The sequence below is a fragment of the Chinchilla lanigera genome, unplaced genomic scaffold (assembly GCF_000276665.1).
Source record: "Chinchilla lanigera isolate Chin_1 unplaced genomic scaffold, ChiLan1.0 scaffold00080, whole genome shotgun sequence".
NCBI classification, from domain to species: domain Eukaryota; kingdom Metazoa; phylum Chordata; class Mammalia; order Rodentia; family Chinchillidae; genus Chinchilla; species Chinchilla lanigera.
In genome coordinates, this window is record NW_004955481.1 from 10325024 (window position 1) to 10340673 (window position 15650).

General features: G+C 47.0%; 2 protein-coding genes and 1 pseudogene across 2 annotated transcripts; all 3 read right to left on the reverse strand.

The window, feature by feature from the left end:
* Positions 1-2305: 2305 nt before the first annotated feature.
* On the reverse strand, positions 2306-6910 carry LOC102023359 (annotated as a pseudogene).
* Positions 6911-6998: 88 nt separating this feature from the next.
* Positions 6999-9758, reverse strand: Ccl16 (chemokine (C-C motif) ligand 16). The gene is made up of 3 exons (XM_005415289.2): positions 9591-9758; positions 7782-7902; positions 6999-7382 (listed from the first exon to the last, which is right to left on the reverse strand). The coding sequence occupies exons 1-3, from the start codon at positions 9664-9666 to the stop codon at positions 7241-7243; spliced, it is 339 nt and encodes a 112-aa protein (XP_005415346.2). The 5' UTR covers positions 9667-9758; the 3' UTR covers positions 6999-7240.
* A 1976-nt stretch (positions 9759-11734) lies between these two features.
* Ccl14 (chemokine (C-C motif) ligand 14) lies at positions 11735-15374 on the reverse strand. The gene is made up of 3 exons (XM_005402898.2): positions 15123-15374; positions 12371-12485; positions 11735-11957 (listed from the first exon to the last, which is right to left on the reverse strand). The coding sequence occupies exons 1-3, from the start codon at positions 15286-15288 to the stop codon at positions 11870-11872; spliced, it is 369 nt and encodes a 122-aa protein (XP_005402955.1). The 5' UTR covers positions 15289-15374; the 3' UTR covers positions 11735-11869.
* Positions 15375-15650: the final 276 nt, after the last annotated feature.

A 15650-nucleotide genomic window follows, 5' to 3' on the forward strand; every position in this document is an offset into this window, starting at 1 on the left:
TTATTTGCTAGCCCTTTAAGGAAATTAGACTTTTAACCACTGGGTGGTGCTGCTTATCAATTTTCCTAAGATCAGACCTGGCTAGAACTGCTTTTCACCGACTCCAAAGCCTTATTCTCCTCCAGGACCCTGCTTAAATCACCATCTCTGTGTGGCACATCCCTGCCCTCACTCCAGACCTGCAGGCAGAAGAACTCCTTGACAGTGACTTTCACCTGCCACGCCGCTCAAGCCTTTGTGTGAATTTCATGGTGAAAAGAGCCCTGGGTGGGAGCAGTGTAAATTAGAAATGGCTTCTGCCCTGAAAGAAGCTTTGGTCCAACTTGCTTACGCCATGCATTGGATTTAATAATTAACCTCTCTCTGGTGCCCCTAGAATGGTGCTCATTATGTTTCAAGTGTGTAAAAATATTCGCTTAACTCATCTGTGTTCTGCGGTTCAGATGGGAAATGTATGGAGTTCCCGTATGGAGTCTGGAGAGGAAGATTCCCGTTTTGGTCAGAATGCAGGAGAAGAGGGAAGAAGAGTTCTCAGTGTGTGGTCAGGATGGAAGCAAGGGCGCTCTCACATAATTTCTTGATTCTGCTGTTCATATTCTGATTGATTTTTTACCAGCTTCTTGTTCTCTGTTGCAATCAGCACTATGGGAACTGAATGCTGTCCTCTGACTGTCTGGCAAAGTTTACCAGCAAGAACCCTCAAGCACCCTTTCTTTGGGAAGGGACCCAAGAAGTACTGAGTCTGCCATGAATTAGCAATGCTACTGAGGACTTACCATATATTAACCAATGTAATTCTCCTAATGACCTTCAGTCCTGAGTGTCTCAGTCTCCATTTTATAGCAAAGAAAACTAAAGCTAAGGGAGGTTGAATACCTTACACATTGACCTACAGATATGCTTTACATTCACGTGTCTTTTAAAATTCTCTCTTGAAAGTAACCTTAGTTACTGTCTTATTGTGAAGACACAATGCCTGGCACCCACAATTTAAAAGAAGAGAGGTTTCTTTGGGCTCACAGTTTCAGAAGAATCAGCCAAGGGTGGCAAGACTAAAACCAAGAAAAAGAAGGGGCAAAGGCCCGGGGGAAGGAAAACCCCCTAAGGCCGGGAAGCCAAAGAAACAAAAAAAAAAAGGAAGAAGCAAGGAAGGAAAAAAAACCTTCCAGGTCATGCCCCTAACAACTTGCCTCCTAATAGCAAGTCAGCTGTACCATTTTAGGGTCCAATTCTCTCCCAAAAGTCCACCTCAGAGTGCATGAGACCCTTGGGGGACAATTATATATAAACCATAGCAACACCTACTTCTGGTTCTTGAACTAAATTTTGCCTCTCTTCACAAAAAGCATTTTAAGAGTTGCCTACAGTTTTGGTCCAGTTTCTACCACCTTCAATCTCTCACCTACCCATTTGGTTGGGCTTTTATTAATATTTGCCACTGAGACTTCTCTCATCAAGGTCACCAATGACCTTCATGGGTCAAATCCAATGGCCATGTGTATTCCTCCTTTATCTCTTGGAAGCACGTGGAACATTTGGCTATTCCCAGTTTCTTTCTTGCATCATTGCTTCTTGTGATGACCATGTTACTGCACTCTCCTGATTTTCTTGCTATCTCATAGGACACTCATCCATTTTGTCTTTGTGCTATTGTTGCTGCAGTGCTAAGTGTATGAATAGTCCTCTCGCTCCCCTGTTGGTCCCACGTGGTCCTGTGGCTTTAAATCTCTAGTTTGACTTTTCCTGGCACTGCAGACTCACACAGCCAATTCCTTCCTCAACATGGCCATGTGAACACCTAAGAAGAATCTTCAAATTAACAGGGCCCAAACAGAACTCCTGATTCCATTCTCTAAATGACTTTCCCCCAGACTTTCCCATTTTTATAAATTGCACTAACATCCATCCAGTTGCCCCTGCCCAAGTCTTTCTCAGTATGTCTTTCTAATTGTATCCCCCCCAAACCTTTCCTTAATCTGCTCACTTTCTTCTATCCCCACCATCACCTCCCCGGTCCAAAGCCACCATAACCTGTAGTCTGGACTGCTATAGGGGTCTTCCTTGGCCTCAGCAACCCGTCTCCAAACGGCATCTACTCTTTCTCTCTTTTTTTCTTTCTTTCTTTGGTACCGGGAATCAAACTCAGGACCTCGCGTTTGTCAGGCAGGCATTGCACCACTGAGATAACACTCTTGACATTGAGAGGTAGCTACTATTGTCAATCTGTTTTGCAGAAGAGGAAACCGAGGCTTAGAAGCAGGTAGTAGTTACCTAAGGCCTTACATGAAGTGGCAGGGTTGGGATTTGAGCCTGGACTTGCCTATTTGGATTTGGAGCCAATGATTTCAAACCATTGCATCAAATATGTCTCCCTGAGGACCAGCTCATGCTGCTGGGACTTCACAGTGGATGCCCACATATGAAGAGCATGTTCGCTCCTGGGGAGGAAATGTGGACTTACCTGGATGTCACAGAAGGCCCAGTAGCATTTCTTTCCTTTTTTTTTCTCATTAAACTTTGTTTTCATGGGTTTCAAAATTCTGTGACAGATTCTTGGTCAAGTTGTTTCCATTAAAAAACGTTGATTTTAAAAACGAAGAACTTAAAACTTCTACACACAGAAAAACAAATGGTTCACAAGACATTCTCCTTTCCTTCTGAAGGTTTTCCGATGCATTGTTATCATTAACCAGTCTTTCACTATTAAACTTAAATGGCCAGTTGGGAGTAACAGTTCTGAAAACAGTCTTCTGTCACTGATTAAGGCGGTGGCAGGTGTTAGGAGTAATATTCATTTAGCCATTTGAGCTTTCTCGGCAGAGCTGGAGACCTTGCCAGCTCCAGCACCCTTCTACTTTGCTGCTTTGATGATGCAACCACAGCAACTGTTGTCTCATATTGCAAACAATGAAATGACCCAGAGGTGAGTAGTCAGAGAAGCTCTCAACACACATGGGCTTGCCTGAAACCATGTTAACAATGGTAACATCACCAGATTTCTTTTTTCTTTTTTGGGGGTGTGGGGGGCAGGGTCTCAATATGCAGTTCAGGCTGGACTTGAACTCACCTTGTAGCCCAGGCTGGTTTCATATTCACAGAAATCCTCCTGCCTCAGCCTCCCGAGTGCTGGAATTATAGGCATGCACCACTACACCCAGTCTAGCATCACCAGCTTTCAAGAATTTAGGGACATTTTCCAACTTCTTAACAGATTGGCAATCAGTCTCTTCTTTCAGCTCAGCAAACTTGCAAGCAATATGAGCTGTGTGACAACCCAGTACAGGGGCATAGCCAGCAATGATCTGGTTTGGATGGTTCAGGATAACACCTGAGCAGTGAAACCAGCTGCTTCCATTGGTGGGTCATTTTTTTTTTAAATAAAAGGAGGAAAACATTAACAGACAGACAACATTTTACAACATAGCAAAAGAACAGTACAGACAATATGGAGTTACAAACAAAGTGGTAGGGAATTAACAATGGTTGTTGTATTACATATTGATATTTTCAAAGTGGCTTCTCTTGAAAACAGATATAGAAATGCAATACAGATCAACCAAAGACTCACTGACAGTTTCTTTCAGCATAGAAATAGAAGACAGAAGAACAACCATATTAACTATCCTGTATATACATACATACGAAATTGGTGGGTCATTTTTGCGGGCGCCGGCAACATTGTCACGATGAACATGAACACAACAGACACATTCTTGATGTTGATGCCCACACTGTCCCCAGGAAGAGCTTCACTCAAAGCTTCATGGTGCATTTCAACAGACTTTAGTTGTCACACTGATGGAGTGAAGGTGACCACCACGCCAGGTTTGAGAACACTGGTCTTCTCTTGGCCCACAGGGATGGTACCAATACCATCAATTTTGTAGACATCTCGGATGGGCAGCCACAAAGGCTCGTCAGATGAGTGTGTGGAAGGATGCAATCCAAAGCTTCAAGCAGCCTTTCCGAGTAAACTTCCATCCCTTGAACCAAGGTATATTAGCACTTGGCTCCAGCATGTTGTCACCATTGCATCTAGAAACTGGCACAAAAGCTACCGTGTCAGGGTTGTAGCCCGTTTTCTTAATGTAGATGCTGACTTCCTTAACAATTTCCTTGTATCTCTTCCAGGTGTAGGGTGACTCCATGGAATCCATTTTGTGAACACCAACAAACAGCTGCTGAGTTTTCCAACAGTGCCCAGGAGAACTTGAAGGACTTTTCCTCATCTCAGCAGCCTCCTTCTCAAATTTTCCAATGGTTCTTTTGTGGATGCCACCACATTTGCAGATCACATGGCTAGGAGTGGTGGACTTGCCCGGATCCATGTGTCTGGTGACAATGATGTCAATATGAGTCTCTTCCTTTCCCGTGCTGGCTCTGATTTACTGGTAGTTTTTGCTACACCTGTGCTCTCATGGCAAACCTGTTGCAAAATAGCCCAGTAGTGTTTGGAAGGCTATAGCCTCAGGACATCTGGTCGTCTCATCCAACCCCATGGTGTACAGTGGGGACATGTCACCAGGAAGTGTTCTTTGTGCTGCCCACGGTTGCTTTGCTTTCTTACTTTCTTCTCTTCTTCTCCCAGCTGGTTCCCCCACATTTCTATGCTCGGCTCTCATTCACCTGAAACCACTCCTTGCTTGACTCATTAGTGTCGCTCTGATATTCTACTTCCTTTCCACCAGCCACCTGTGTTCCCCAGGCTGACAGTCATGTAAGCTGCTTGTGAGTAGGAATATATAGGTAAGGTCTTTACTTTTAGGATGATCAGGGCTAGAACACCTCTATGTATCAGAATGAGGAAGGTGTCTGTGTGTGTGTATGTAAAGGTCAGGCATTCATCTCCTTACCTCGAAGAGACTTCAAGAACAATTGAACACACCTGTGAAAAGTCTGACTGGCTTTGAACCAGGAGTTTCTGGCAAGCTTTATATTACATGCCAGGTAGGGATTTGACTTTGTATATATAGACCTTCAATTCGGTTTTCAGGTTGATATCTCAACCTTGAACTCCTAAGATGGACAGAAGAAAAAGACAACAACATCTCAATCCAGCTCGTCACTGTCATAGCCCTGTGCTTTCTGTTTTTATATGCTTCCTGTCATTGAGGGCTTGGAACCGTGGGTCTCTGACTATGATCCTTGTGCCTGCTAAGGACTTTGAAACTTCCTGCTGCCTTGGATGCACTCTCTGATATTGTTCTGGGTACTGTGTCAGTCTAGTCCCGCCCTCCCTGCACCCACACATCTACCCTGGCCTCCAAGCAGGTGCAGCTGGCTGCATTGTTTCTGTTAGTGATGGTCAACTTCAGGCTGTGAGCGCCTGGAGGGAAGAGTTTGATCACGTTTCACTTACTCATGTTTAAGCTTCAATAGCAAGGAAGACAGAGAGGAATTCCTGGAACAAGGAGCAGGGAGTCACAGGTCTGGGAAGGACTGAAGTGGGAAGCCCTGGGCCGTGTGGGACGGTAAGGCTGGCAGCTGTGTGGGGTGGAGCCTGAAGATGCCCTCGCCTGCCTTGAGCCTGCCTGGGCGTAGTGGTGACTGATGGGTCATTGTACATGTTAAGGGGCTTTTGGTGCAAATAAAGGAAACCAAGGCCTGCTAACTCTGGCTAGCATAAAAGAAAGGGAGAGACCCAGGGGCATGGCTGGCTGGCTGCAGAAATGAAATGCGGGAGACACACAAATAGGGTATTATTCACTCTTCAAACGGATGTCTTTCGGACACATGCTACAGCTATTGAGCCTTGAAAATGCATGTTAAGTGAAATAAGTATCTGCCAGTTAAAAAATGGCAAATACTATGATTCTCTTTATATGAAGAGTCTAGCAGAGTCACATTCCTAGGAATAGAAAGTGGAAGGTGGTTACCAGGTACTGGTAAGGGGAGCGTAGGGGTTAGTACTTAATGGGTACAGAGTTCCGTTGTGGCAGGAGGAGGGAGCCCAGGAGACGGATAATGGGGATGTTTGTGTTACTGGAGGTTCAGGTCCATATTGGAATCAAAAACAGAATTTTGGTGCAACGAAAAAGGCTTATTCAAAGCCAGCTCTGAAGCCAGTAGGGAGGCCTGTTTGTTGCCTCCGATCTCTGTCTTCCCCCGACTTCAGGTGTGCAAGGGCTTTTATGAGGGGTGGGGGCGGGAACGCAAGGAGACAATGGACAAGGAAACTCCCAACTTGTTTTGTCTCCAGTGCTCTCAGGTCCTCTCCTCCCATTTAGAAATGGAACCAGACCTCAACCTCCTGGGGCTAGCATCTGTGCATTCTTTTCAGATGAATATCCTGTTTTTCCAACAGACACTGGACCTTTCTGAAAGTTCATTCATCTGATCAGGGTGTGTGTGCACTCTGTGTGTGTGTGTGTGTGTGTGTGTGTGTACATGTGCGTGCGTGCGTGCCAGTTTATGGTCTCAGCATGAGGAAGCTGGAGAAACAGTTTATCTCTTTAAAAAATCCTAATATTTAAAAATCTCTGTTAATTTTGAGACAAGATCTTGATAAATTGCTTCAGCTGGGATCAAACTTGTTGTCCTCCTGCATCAGGCATCCAGAGTTCTGGTATTATAGCTGTGTACCATCACACCCAGCTAAAAATTATGTTTTTAAAGAAAAGATAATGAAAAAGAAATAGACCTGGGAAAGGGATAAGATGGATAGGAAAAACCAAGAGTTCTATGGAGTTTTCAGTGGATCAAGATTTAGAGGGTGGGGCCGGGGATTTAGCTCAGGGGCACAGCACCTGCCTGGCAAGTGCAAGGTTGTGAGTTTGATTCCCAGTACCAGAAAACAAACAAACAAACAAAAAAAGATTTAGAGGGTGGAAATGGTCTGGCTGTTGGAAAATGGGATACTGTATTTAGAAAAGCTGGTGTATTGGACTGAGGTAAGCAATTGAAAGCAGAGAGGGGAAAAAAGATGTTTGTCTGTTTTGAGCGTGTGTTTCTTCCCAGATTCCTTCACTTGGAAATTTCCTCCTAAGAGTGAAACAACATTCAAAATGTTTTTCCTTTATTTTTGATCATTGGTTTATTTCCCCGACTATGACTGCTCATGTTCTTTTTTTTTTTTTTTTTTAATACCGGGCATTGAACTCAGGACCTTGTACTTGCCAGGCAGGCACTTATGCCACTGAGCTATATAGCCCTGGCACTCATGTTCTTCTTATAGGCTTATTCCTTCCTCCACCAAACCTGAGCTTCCGTGGAGGCCTGATCATCACGGGGAGCTGGGGAGCTAGAGCCGGCCCTTCTCTTTTCTGGTCACTGAAGCCAAGTTCTTGGGAGGCAACAAAGGTATGGTGGGATCATTGATGTAATCTTGGACCCATTTGTCATTGGGGTTGGCACAGACTTCTCGGTTCTTTTTGGTGACAAAGCTGTGGAGGCAGAGTTACACTGTCATGAGCTACAGAGTGGGATGGGGACCCTGTTCACAACCTCCTCCAGCTTATCTTGCTCATATTCTTTGTAGTCTCCTTTGGGCCCCTGTGTGGGTTCCCTCAGAGCTCTGTGGGCTTTAGGCCTCACTATTTCTTCTCTCAGGCTCTTTCCCACTCAGCCTAGACCCTCAGGCTTGGGTTGAATAATGACCACTATTTATTGGCCCATACAGGCATAGGTAGCAAAATGAGAGATTAAACCCAGACTTCAACACCCAAGCCCCTAGCCACTACTCCATTAGTTCTAGCACAGGGACTTCTTGGTCCTCTACATCCCATTCCTGCCTCCATATTCCTCTCCTGTTCACACAGAAATACCTGCAGGGAAGTGCTTACATGATTGCTGGCAGGGCACAGTTGAGGGCCTCTCTGTATCCCACCACCAGTTTCTTTGGCAAGGATTTTCCATTATGCTTCAGGCAGCAGGTGGGTGCGGGGTTCACCGACTCAGGAATTTCTGAAAGAATCACATTGCAAGTTGAGCTGGGAAGGCAGAGGAAGAGACCATGGCCACCCACCTCCATCTCCTACATCTGATAGCAAAGCTCCTGTGAGCAGGGACGGATGAGAGCTCACTAGGTAATAGGGAAGGTGACAAAGATGAACCCCTCTTGGAGACAGACATGGGGGACATTCAGCCTCTGAACTGAGGCTGGGGAGGAGGGCGAGAAGGTAAAGCTATGAGTGAGAGGAGCTGGAGCAGGAGGAAAAAGTGGAGATTTAGGCTTTGGAGTCAGTTTGGGTCAGAATTTTGACGCAGTTTCCTCATCCACTAAATAGGAGTAAAAAGATACTCATGTCTTATAATAGGAATGTGGTGGAACAAATGAGAAGGTTCTTAACTCAGAGACTGGCACACAGAAAGACTCAATCAGACCACATTATCATTGAGAATAAATGGAAGTAGTGACTACTCTTCTTGCCTTGGAAGTGGCTCTTTTCCTTCTTTGTGACATTTGCAGGATGCTGGACTAGGTCATCACTCTTGAGTTCCCCTGGCTACTCATGAGGCAGGGACGATACACAGTACCTAAATCTGCGGAATGAAGATCCTTTTGTATCTGGGTCCTGTGCCTCCAGCTTGTGACAAGTCTGGGACATCTCTAGAGCTCCAGCTCCTGATTCATGCTTTGGGTGGTCCATTTTCCCTTCCTTGCAGTCTGAGCCCACTACCCTGGCTGAACTGATCTTCCCAAAGGGCACTGCTGCCCTTCCCTCCTACCAGACATATACAGTTCCTCTGTAAGTGACTCTGGTACAGTCCCCTTAGAACTGATGTTCATAGCCCTGGTTCTCAAGCAAAGTTTACCAAGACCACGGTCATCCTGAGAATGTGCAGACAGATTACACAGATTACATGGTGGACTTGACCTTTGTTCCCCTGTGTGTTTATACAGATGGAACTACACCAGGCCATGCTTGGGGTAGCCTTAAGAGAGACTAAAAAAGGGCAGGGGTAGCCGAAGGTGGGTACATAGGAGGGCTGAGTATCTTTATGTCTTTTCTGTAACCAAGTCTTCATAAATGTTGGTAGAGGCAGGGGATCAGGAGGGGGCAAAACAAACCATATTCTCCGTAGATAACAATTTCCCTGCTTCCCATAGCTCCAAAACCCCTCTTCTCTTTTCTGTAGACTTTATTTGGTCTTAGGTGAGGTATGGAGAAGGGCGCCATAGATTCTCCCCAACATACACGTACCCTTCCCACTGGGACTCATATTGGTTGTACATAGTTGTACAATCCATACCAGCCGCTGTGAAGAAGGGATATCTAGATTCAGACTCCTCATTCCTCAGCTCAGTTCCAAGTAATTGCTTCCACTTGCCTTACCCTCCCCTTCCTTCCAGACACTTATTGTGGAATTCTCTGCTACTTCTGTTGCTCCCCTTACTAAATGATCATTCTTCAGGACCCGTAGCATATGCCTTGCTTCAGCTTCTTGGAACTGCCCACCCCCAGGAGGTTCTAGCCAAAGCCCAGCTCTACAGGTAAAGGGGAGGAATAGAAGACAGCGGCTGGGCCTGAAGGTGGGGAGAGGCTCTGGAGCTCAGGCAGCCAGAGACCTGACCGCATTCTTGGCATCACCTCTCTGCCAGCTGCCCATCTCCTTTCTCATCCCTGCCTTACAGGAACAAGTGGACTCACTTGGCTGGCTACGAAAAGCAGAAGTCATGGTGAGGACGAGGAGGCAGAGAAAAAGGGCAGCCACAGACACCTTCATCCTCTCAGTGGGGCAGTGCAGCTTTGGCGGAGAGCTGAGTGGAGGTGTCTACCTTGCTGCCGGTCACCCACACTCCAATGGCTCAGCTCTCTGGACTCTGACCACTTCAGAGTTGAGGGAGGAGGACAAAGATTGGGCCTCTGTATTGGCTGAAAGAGAGGGTGGGGGAGGCTAGGGTTGGTGCTGGCTTGAGTCTGGTAGGATTTGAATTCATGCGAGGAGATGGATGAAGGACTATGCTGCAAGGGTGTGCTATCAGCCACTGTTGTGCCCTACCTTACTAATCCTCACCATAGTAAAGTAGTGATTGTCACTCCATGGGCCACTGACACTTAGAGAGGTAAGTAAATTGTTCAAGATGAGATGCAGTACTGAGAGCCGGAGGCATGTGCTTGCACCATTTTACCTCCCCCTATCCTGGTGCTGGGGAAGAAGGGAAGGATTGAATGCCTCAGTTTCCTCCTGGTGATTGGTCTTGGGGCAAGTGGGCATAAAACAGGCTTAGAGAGAGCACAGACTGAGGCACAGGCAGGGTTTAGTGGCCTCTGAGAAGGATGTCCCCCAACCCCAGTCCATGGACAAATGATTGAACTCACTGTTTTATGACACAGATCATGCTACTGATGTTTCAATAAAACAGTGCAGCTGATTTGTTGTTGAGGCACTTGGTTTGTCACTATTCTTATTTATCTCTTTGGACTTTGAACTGCGGGTCGATTTTTAGGTGATCTCTCCTGGAGGCCAGAAGTACAGGTTCACCTAGCCCTGAGGCTCTGGCCAATATTGACCTGCAGAGGGCATCCAGCAGTGGACCTGATAACCAGCATATGGAGTCCAGAGTTCACCTTGTGTCTATTTGGCTCTCTGGCTGCACTGTCCCACGGCATCTTTTCTCTTGGGATCTCCCTCAGGACCTGGTTCGAGATTGGAGGCAGCAGTAAGGGAAGTGTGAGAAAATACAGAGGAGTTTGCTGCGAACAGACTATGAGCTTTGCAGCGCAGGGGAAGTGTTACAGGAGTTGAGAGAAAAGGGAGGCGGGGACAGAATAGGGAACATGTGGAAACTTCGGGAATTTGCTGCTTGGCTTGACTGCTCATATACAGCTAACACATGATGCAACTAGTCCTGGAGGGTTTAAGACGGTTAGTGGTAGTGAAGCTGTGGTTTTCTGTTAGGCTAGGGAGGGTGTGTATGTCGGGTATCCCCTTAACCTCTGTTTACTGAAGATTCAGAGATCTGAGGACGCCTTGTTGTGCCTTTGGCATGCAGGGCCCCTCTCAGCCTTGCCATGGCCCCAAACCCTTGCCTGTGAGAGGCTGGAGGCCAGAGAAGACTGGCCATGATTCCTACAGTGGCCATTACTCTTACGCCAAGTAAACCAACTTCTGCTTGAACCCTGGAAATAAGTTTGAGAGCCTGTTCTTGGAGCACAGACTTCCTCTCAATTCCTGCCTTCTTCCTCCTTCCCTCCCTCTTTTCCTTTCTTCCTTTGCACCTGGTACCTGTCAGGCTTTCTGCTCGACCTCATGGCTGATACAAATAAGGCAATATAATACAAACTGGTATACGTAAATTGGGGGAAAAGGATGAGATAAATGTGTGCATGAACCATTCCTATCCCAGATAGCAGTGAAGAAAGTCCTTGGGAACAACACACACACTCACACATGAATCTGAAATCTGACTGGTGGAAAGAGGCCTTCACAAATATTTACCTCTAAAATCAGTTGATAAATTCTAGCTTTATACTCGTTGTGAAGCTTAGATAAAGTGGTACAAACAGACTGCCTTGCAGAGTGCTTGGAATGTGAAGGGCACTGACATGATACGCGTTGTTAGTGTTGGTGGGGAGGGAACTTTTATTCTAAATGTCTTCCGTACATACTGCTTACTTTCCTACTACCTCTATCACAGGCCTGACCTTTTTTTTTCCCCACCAGGACCTGGTAAAACTTCTGCACATTGAGGCTTCATGCTGAGGGTATCACCTATAGGCTGGGCTCATCCGTATTTTCTGTCTACTACAGTGGGTAAATTCAGTAGAAATGAACGAGGGCAGGGAAGGATATGAATGGTGTTTAATTCAAGATAGGGCAGCTTGGTGGGGAGTGGCGCTGGGCTGAGGGGGGGGGAGGGGCCCTTGGGCTCTTCTCTTCTCTGTAGGTCGCCAGGCTGTGCCTTTCTCCAGTGCTTCTAGATCCCTCAGTTCTCCTCCAGGTCCTTCAGGTAGTCCTGGACCCACTCACTTTTGGGGTTAGCACAGATGGGATGGCCCTTTTTGGTGATGAAGCTGTGGAAGTAGAAGGGGAAGGATTACGTATTGAGGGGACCAGCAGCCAGAAAGAAAGCCTGGCTGCCCTCCCACATTCCCCACTTCCTTCCCCTCGACCTTTTGTCAGAGGCAGCTCAGGGCCAGGCTCCTCTCAGAGACGTGTTCTTTACCCCTCAGGGTCCTAAGTCTGTGTCTCCACCAGGAAGGATCCTCATGCCTTCTCCTCCCATCCCCACTGCTTCCCTAACCCATGGGGCCAGCTTCCAGGTGACTCTGCAGGCTTCAGCCAGAGAGTCCCTAGGCTACCACTCAGCTGCCTGTCCAGTGGACACACCTGGAGGTGCCTGAGGTCCCTTTCCATGTCCTCCCTGCTGCTTCTCCCCAGGACCAGCTGGTCCCTGTCCCTCAGTGTGGTGTGTGGTGCCACCTACATAACTCCAGGGTAGGGACACTCGCCACTGGTCTCATAGTAATCCGTGATTCGATGACGTGGGACAGCATGGGTAATGTAGGAGAAGCAGCATTCCAGCGGGTGGAAATGACCTCCTGAGGAAAAAATGTGGGGGACACTGAGATGGGGCCCCTCTTTAAAGGCCATATTGCCAGCTTCTTCTGCAATCCAAGAGTACTGTGGAGAGAGAAAGAGGCAGGAGGAGACAGCCTCACAGAAGTTAGGGAGACGGCTTTGGAGGAACTCAGTCTTCTTCTCCCTCGCTGCAGTATTCTAGCTCCTCTTTCCTTCCTTCTTCATCATCAGCCTCTCTTTTCCTTTCCCTCAATCTCTCCTGGAAAAATGGGCTGATGACTTTCAACTCCAGGGCTGAAAAGCATCAAACCTAGGGCTACTCAGCAAGCACAACTTTCCCTGGGGCACAGATTCACAGAGAGGCCTAGTGACTTGACTGAGGTCATTCAACCTGCCTGCTATTCATGGGAGCATTTATAAGAAATGTGGACAGAGATGGATAGGTGCATATCTGGGAACCAGACCCAGATCCACCCAGTCTCTCATCCTGTTCCCACTGAACCCATGCCCTGCAGAAAGGGAAAGATGTTGACACCAAGCCTTGAGACCAATGGCCATAGAGTCAGGACACCCAAATTCTAACCCAGTTTCACCTTTACATTCTTTCTACTGGTCCCTGTCAGTTTCTTCCACTGTAAGTAAGGCCTTGGGGTATGTCTGTGTTTGCTCCTCCTTCTTTTTTTAAAAAATTTATTTAAAAAAGTAAAAGAAGGGTAGCATAGTAATAGGGAGATTTACTGAATTACAGACAAAGTGGTAGGACATTATCAGTGGTTGTTGTTTTACCTATTGGTATCTTCAAGATAGTTTCTCCAGAAAACAATTAGACAAATAATAGTGAGTTACAGACAAAAATGGTAGGAAATCATCAGTGGTTGTTGTACTATACTTTGGCTTCTTCAAAGTGGTTTCTAGGGTCCTCCTTTTCTTTGCTATGCGAGGTGGCCTTGTTGGGGACTGCATGGACACACAGTGCCCTGGGCCCAGCACACATGTAAAGCCAGCCTGGCTGTCCCAACCTGGCCTCTGTAGCCACACTCAGAAGTGAAGGCCAATATAGCAGCTTCCTGGCACCACAGCCACCACATGAACCTGCAGCACTCAAGCGCATTGAACAGGATGGTCACACTCTGGGGCCCGCACTTGCCTCTCCACGGGAAAGCCACCAGAACCGGCATCCCCCAGGCTGGCACAATGCCGCCCGGCTTCCTGTAGGGCAAGGGAAGGGCAGCCCACAAAGACCTTGACAGCCCACAGTGGCCTTGAGGGAGAGGCCCAGGCAGGCTGTGGGGCCTTACCTTGACAGAAAGAGTGGAGTGCTAGATAGCAAGGTGGCCCAGACTGTGTCTGACACGCTATGGACTGTGGCTTTAACACTGAACTTCCTGAGCTCTTGATGGTGTGGGGACTGTCTTGGAAGCGCCCCTGCGTTTGAGAGTAGTGTCTTGAGGATTGTACTCTCTCCAGACCTTTTTCCTGTTTTACTTACTGGCTTGTGTGGGAGATTTCTTGAAGAAAAAAATTTCATGGATTAGGTGATCTTTCAGCTATTTTCTAACTGTGAAACGTCATAGCTCTTACCCGGGATAACAAGGGGCGACAGCGATGTCACCTGAATATGGAATTGTGGTTGTGGTGGGATGTATGTGGCAGGCCAGTGATTCTTTATAAACAAGCATGTGCCGTAGGTTCACCATGACTGCCCTGGAATGTCCATCACTGGATATAGAGAAGTCAAGCTGGCTACTGATTACCAAAACCACAGATCTGTGCATGTTATGTGATTAAACTGGATGGAAAGGTGAGTGTGCATTGTGCTGACCTGAGGTCACTGAGGGTGGACAAATGCGTGGGTGGAAGGAAAAAGGCCTGACCCCTGATATCCAGCACCATTCCAGCTAGTATCCTCAGTATCCAGCGAATGGACAAAAGGATCCCTTGGTCCCAAACCCACTCAGGGATCTGATTCTCACCCAGCACTCAGCTGACAAACAACTTTTCAGAGAAGCAAATCAGATTGTCTAAAGCCCTGCTAATTTTAGACTAGCTTTATTTCAACAATAATGTATATTTCCTTGAATTTCTACAAAGGAAATGAGATAATACGGATGATTGTCTATAAAGGCAGCTTATTCTAAAAAAAAAAAGAGGACCAAAGGTCATTCAGGCAGACACTGTACTGGTGTGTCTCTCTTCCTCACATCCAAGCTACTTCTGATTTTTCAGCTATTTCCTGATATGAAATGCCATAACTCTTACAGGGGATACCAGGGGTGACAGTGCTGTCACCCAAATCTGGTACTATGGATGAAGTGGGACGCTTGAGGTCTAGCACACGGCTAGCTGATGCTGGAGGCAGCTGGGCTCAAGGCTCAGGAAGCCAGTAGATAAAATGGCTTTGTGGGCTCCTCATATCCCTGGGGATAATATCCCCTAATGAAGGCATCACAGTCTTGCTTGATGGCAAAAAGAGGAGTTGAGGGACTTGAGAGGCAGGCTGGCCTCACTACATGGCCTTGAGGGGACAGATGAGGATGAAGCCAGTATGAGAAGAGGCAGAACTCCTGCTAGAGGTCCCCTCACCTCCCAGCCACCTTACTCCTGCTTCTTTTTCCCGTAGGGACTAGGATGAAAAGAAGACAAGGCGTTTCACTTACGTGAGGAGGATTCAGTGCTGGTCCCTCGGGTGATGGTGATGAGGAAGAGGAGGAAGGAGATGGTGGCCATGGAGACCTTCATCCTCTGGAGGTGCTGCAGAAGGAGAGCTGGCTTGCTGGAAGCTTCTGAGGCTCCTGGAGTGAGGAAGTGTTGAGAAATGATCATTGAGGCAAGATAATAAGGGAACTAAGATTTTGAAAGGAAGCAGAAGAGCAGCGGATGCCTCCACAGTTTCATATCCTTTACGCTTATAGAGGGTGGTAGGAAGGAAGCAGGGAGAGCCAAGATTGAATGGATGAAATTGCCTCCCTCCCCAGTGGGAAGGACTCTGGATATAAGCCTTTCCATAAGCATAGGCCTCATTCGCTGGGGCTGGCCCACTGTCGTAGGCTTAGCCAAGGATCTCAAGGCTGGGATGTGTCCTATGCCTGATTCTAGTTCCAGGCCTCAGAGCAAGGCTGTGTGGGGGGATTTTTTTTTTTATTTTAAAGATAAAAGGAGGGAAACATTAACAGACATACAGCATT